General features: G+C 55.8%; 1 protein-coding gene across 1 annotated transcript; it reads left to right on the top strand.

Moving 5' to 3' along the window:
* The first annotated feature begins 91 nt into the window (after positions 1–91).
* LOC126496262 (4'-phosphopantetheine phosphatase-like) lies at positions 92–5,138 on the top strand. The gene is made up of 9 exons (XM_050133795.1): positions 92–1,121; positions 1,239–1,326; positions 1,895–2,046; positions 2,671–2,726; positions 2,905–2,954; positions 3,441–3,545; positions 3,985–4,085; positions 4,210–4,278; positions 4,744–5,138. The coding sequence occupies exons 1-9, from the start codon at positions 829–831 to the stop codon at positions 4,955–4,957; spliced, it is 1,128 nt and encodes a 375-aa protein (XP_049989752.1). The 5' UTR covers positions 92–828; the 3' UTR covers positions 4,958–5,138.
* Positions 5,139–5,144: the final 6 nt, after the last annotated feature.

The raw sequence follows: 5,144 nt of genomic DNA, 5'->3' as shown, positions 1-5,144 counted from the left end.
GAGGCGGGGCATTGCAGAGGCGGGGCATTGCAGAGGCGGGGCGTGGGAAGGCAAAGCTGCTCACTCTGTGGCAACCAACCAGAAAGCAGATAGGGAGAGACTGGAAGGGGCCAGGGCAAGATCCATTCTTCAAGGCTAATGTGGTCTTTGCTCCCAGCACTCAGGACGCAGAGACAGGCAAATCTCAGCAAGTGTGAGGCCAGTCTGGTCTGCATAGTGAGTTCAAGGCCAGCCAAGGCTACATAGTAAGATCCTATCTCAGTGTATATGTACGTGCATACATACATACAAACAAACATGCATATTACACTCTTCCAAGGCAAGCAAGCCCCTAGTGACTACTTTCTCAGCCAGGCCCCGCCTCCCACATTCTACTTCATGATGGTCTTACCCTTTAAGTCCATCAGTAGACTCCATCGGTGAAGAGCTCTTGTGAGCCGCTCCCCTTCCAGGGTCCATCTCTGAATACTGCTTGCACGTGGGCCACTTTGGGGACACTTCAGAATCAAACCATGTGCCTTCTTGTGCATTTCCCTCCTTTTCCACTGCCAGCACTGTGTGTGGTAGTAGTGCTAGCCCCAGGGAGGTGTGACGGCAGGGCTACAGCCACTAAACTTGGAGCTCAGGCAGGCTAGGTGGTTGTGACCACAGTAGGAATACCCAACCCTCTTTCAGACATCTGGGTAAGCCTGAGTCTGGGGCACAGCCCTGGACCCCAAACGACCCCCATTGGTGGACATAAATTTGAGCCGTATTGTTTGTAGCTGCCAGTAAGACCCTGCAGTCTGTTCCTGTCTCCCAAAGCCCCAGGGGGGATGCTCAGCAAGGATGGTGTCTTTAAAAGCTGAAACGTCAGACAAGGCCGTCCCCATTATTGCCGTAGAGACTGGTCTTAGCTGTGCAGGTGTGCTCCAGCACAGCTGGGCAAAGCCCCACCAGCCTGTGCCTACCCTCGGGCTGTGCCCAGGTGCAGGGCAGAGCTTTTTTGACACCCTCTGCTGCTGGCAGGTGGTGAAGCGAGCTGTTGCCAGCCAGCCAGAGTCCATCGATGCAGCTGAGAGGGCGGAGAAGTTCCGGCAGAAGTATTGGAGTAAACTGCAGACACTGCGGCACCAGCCCTTGTGAGTCCTGTGACGTGGTGCGGTCTCTTCTGGCTGTGTGAGGGGTCTCGCTGGACTTTCCTGGGCTCTGTGAGACCTGTCTTCTTCAGCCACACTCCATCCTGGTTTTGTCCACAGTGCCTACGGGACACTGACTGTGCGCAGCCTGTTGGACACGAGAGAGCACTGCTTGAATGAGTTCAACTTCCCAGATCCCTACTCCAAGGTGAGCTCTTCAGGCTGCAGGTAGGGTGCAGAGGACTCAGTAGCATTCTGTTGTGCCCAGATGAGGAGATCTGAGCCCATACTGGCTGCTTCTCAGTGGACAGCTCCAATCAGGAGCTGGGGTGCAGCCCCTGTTGTCCCATGTGTCAACACCCCTCAGATCCTCTGGCTAGAAGCTGTGGGCCCCTTCTTTTCCCTGCTGTTGGGCATCTTGTCCCTTCTCCACATACCTGTGCACAGTGGCCTCTGGGGGTGTGTGTCCTCTGCCCTCCCCTTGTGTGCCAAAATGCCGCTCTGCCTCACCCAACACAATGTAGACCTGAGGACTGCCCCAAATCAGTAAGTAACGTGGCGCAACAGGGGGTCGGCCCTGAGTAGTACCTCGCAGGAGCGTGACCGCAAGTGTCCCTATCACCTCCCTGGTATTGTTAGTGTTTGCATCCTCAGTGAGCCTCCTTTGTGTGGAGTTCCCTGTGGAGTTGGAGACTCCATAGAAGCTACAAAGAGTGGTCAGGGCCCGCCTCCAGGGTGAGCACCAATAAAGCGGTGCTTGTGTGTCCCCCCCACAGGTGAAGCAGAAAGAAAACGGCCTCGCACTGAAGTGCTTTCAGAGTGTGACGCGCTCGCTGGACTCTCTAGGCTGGGAAGAGCGGCAGCTGGCCCTGGTGAAGGGGCTGTTAGCTGGGAATGTCTTCGACTGGGGAGCCAAGGCCGTGTCTGAGTAGGTGTCAGGCCTGCTCAGCCAGTCCATCCTGCCACCAGGCCATCTAGACCCAGACCCATCATGTTCCAGGCAGGCCCATATCATAGTGGGGTAGATTTGGACTCTAGGCTGACATTCTCAGGGTAAAAATCCAAATCCATAGTCACTAAATTCTGTAGGGATGGATGATACTTAGTGTCTGATGTAACCAAGGGGTCTTACAAAGATGTCGGCCTCAACTGAACGCTAGGAGGAGCATTGAACAACTGTAGAGTTGCTGACTTCATGGTAATCTACCCCAGGCCTGCGCCTCGTCGGGTGACCATGCTGCCTGGCTGCCTCCCCCTCCTCACAGCTGCCCCTTTGAGATGCAGGCCCCAGTGTGTGGTGGTGGGGTAGCCGAGGCTGCCAGGCATAGAGGGAGCTGGCTGCAGTGCTCTGAGCAGGTCTGAACTATTATACTCCACTGAAGAGTTCTGTTCATATCTGCAGTCGGCTCTGCCCCAAGCTGGGCTGCCTGCTGAGTGGAGATGGCCAGCAGTTCAGCACAGCCTATATGGGAGACGCCTCACCATGTTGATTTGGGCTGGAATGCTTGCTTTGTGTTTTTTGCTTCATTTTAATTTTCTCTTCTCTACACAGTGTCCTTGAATCAGACCCCCAGTTTGGGTTTGAAGAAGCAAAGAGAAAATTGCAAGGTATGGACACCGTGGGTGCTTTGGTGTGCTGTGTGGGTAGGTGGTTGACCCTGGAGAAGTTAGGCAGTGGGGCAGGAGTAACCATGTGTGCGTGAGGTGAGAGAGCCCAGCCCTTGTCAAAACAAGCCATTGACACTGAGCCTCAGCTTCCCTGACTGGAGTTCCTGTCTCCTCACAGAACGGCCCTGGCTTGTGGATTCCTACACCAAGTGGCTCCAGAGGTTAAAGGTACGTAAGGTGCTTCTGCTTCTGCCCTTGGGGGTTGGAACACAGAGTCTGGACCTGGCTAAGAAGGGTGGCCACCAGAGGCATTGGGCTTATTGTGAGGTGGGTGTAGCAACCCCTGCCCCCCCCAGTGGCCCTGGGACACAGGTATAGCCTGTGGCCCACCACTTAGAGCTCACAAGCCCCCAGCTGAGGAACTAGGCTTAGGTGTGACTCAGTAAAAGAACAATTGCTCGGCATAAATGAGGTTCTGGGTTCCATCCCCAGCACCACAGGCGAGAAAGATGCCCCTACTCCCTGCATGGCCCCTGCAGTGACTACTGCCTGGGTCACCTGGCCTTGGGACAAACTGCTCTGCTCCCATCACCTGCCGTGAGACCTGTGCCTGGACCCAGCCCCTGCGGGGGTTTGTGGGGTGTAGAGGACAGTGGGGTGTGAATCGCTTGAGTGCACCTGTTCCCAACTGAACGTCCTGGTTTTGTCTTACAGGGGCCCCCTCATAAATGTGCCTTAATTTTCGCAGATAACAGTGGGATAGACGTCATTCTGGGAGTCTTCCCCTTTGTCAGGGAGCTACTCTGTAGAGGGACGGAGGTGAGTGAGAAGGCCGGGTGGGTGGGACCCTTCCCCTGGGCTTCGCTGTTGGCGGGGTTGGCGTTGCTGTGGGCTTCTGGCCGTGGTCAGAGCTCCTACGTTTGTGGCAGGTGAGTGCAGGTGAGGCCAGGGAGTACTTGGGCCTGTGGGTGTGGGCTGTAGATTAAAGCCTGGGCTCTCACTGCTTCCTGTTTCCTGGAAAGGCATTTACCAGAGACTTGGGCATACATGAGAGGTTATCCTGATCCAGAAGGCAGGCCAAGGATGGGATAAGAGGCAATAGAGTGTGCTCTGAGCACAGCCCTGCCTCTCAGAAGCCACAGAGCCCTGAGATTCTTTGGGGGCCCTGCTGCCCAGCTGGCTGCTACTTGGAATCTGCCAGGGACAGCTTGGTGAGTTTTGGCCCAAGTTCTAAAGAGCCGCTGCCCCCTCACCATAGGTCATCTTGGCATGCAACTCAGGCCCTGCCCTGAATGATGTCACCTACAGTGAGTCCCTCATTGTGGCAGAACGCATTGCGGCCATGGACCCCATTGTCTGGTAGGTTCTGGCCGCCCAAGCTGAGCCAGGCAGGAGATGGGCATAAGAGGGAGGGACTCGGAGATATTACAAAGAAGGGTTGGGAGGGGGGCTTTACTGGGCCTGACTGCATCGTTTCCCATAGCTCTGCACTCAGAGAAGACAGGCTGCTGCTAGTGCAGACTGGTTCCAGCTCCCCGTGCCTGGATCTCAGGTAACCCGGCCCTGCTCTCCTCTGCTAGGCACCATGGTGCTGCCTGCCCTAAATATGACCGGTGCAGTAGCCACTCCTTCCTGTAGCCTGTAAGGCAGATGGGCAACTGACCCAGGTGCAGGCACCCTCCTGTAGCAGGGGCTCTGCCCCGTCGTTCCCACAGCAGCTTTTCTCCTTTCACCATGTGGGTTTTGTGGAGGACACTCGAGTCATCAGGCTTGGTGAAAGGTGCCTGAGCCCACTGAGCCATCTGCTGGCCCTCCCTTTAGTGCTTTCTGCAAAGAATTAGATTGTAGTAGACAAAGGACATGTCAGAAATGCAGGCCTTGGGGGAGCCAGGCAGTGCTGGAAGGGTGGGCTTGGTTGCCACCTCCAAGGGAACAGGGTTGGTGTTCACCAGGGTGTGCTCAGAGCAGGCTATGTCCAGCCCCTTGCCCAACCTTGCTGCCACCTTCTTCCCTGAAGCCGCCTAGACAAGGGACTGGCCGTGCTGGTGCGAGAACGTGGTGCGGACCTGGTGGTCATCGAGGGAATGGGCCGTGCCATCCACACCAACTACCATGCATTGCTGCGCTGCGAGAGCCTCAAGCTGGCAGTGGTAAAGAACGCCTGGCTGGCAGAGCGGCTAGGGGGCCAGCTCTTCAGTGTCATCTTCAAATACGAGGTTCCCACCGAGTGAGACGCCCACTGCCAGACCTGCCTGCCTGTCCCTCGTCAGGAATATGATTTACTGTGAGGAGCCTAAGTCACACCGGAATATTGAAACCATGCTTCTGTGACTGACAGCACATGTTCCAGGGCCACCCAACCTAGCAGTTGTCCTGTGGGACACTGCTGTTGGGATGTATTTAACTGTTAAATAATCT

This window comes from Alexandromys fortis, unplaced genomic scaffold (assembly GCF_014885135.2).
Source record: "Alexandromys fortis isolate MF-2015 unplaced genomic scaffold, M_Fortis_MF-2015_v1.1 scaffold_2244, whole genome shotgun sequence".
NCBI classification, from domain to species: Eukaryota; Metazoa; Chordata; class Mammalia; order Rodentia; family Cricetidae; genus Alexandromys; species Alexandromys fortis.
Note: the sequence above shows the minus strand (reverse complement) of the source record. Positions and strands in the feature narration are given on the sequence as shown.

Coding starts and splice junctions, on each gene's coding strand:
- LOC126496262 (XM_050133795.1), top strand. CDS start 829: ATGGTGTCTTTAAAAGCTGAAACGTCAGACAAGGCCGTCCCCATTATT. Junction 2,047..2,670: donor GGAGCCAAGGCCGTGTCTGA/GTAGGTGTCAGG, acceptor TTCTCTACACAG/TGTCCTTGAATCAGACCCCC. Junction 2,955..3,440: donor AGTGGCTCCAGAGGTTAAAG/GTACGTAAGGTG, acceptor TTTGTCTTACAG/GGGCCCCCTCATAAATGTGC.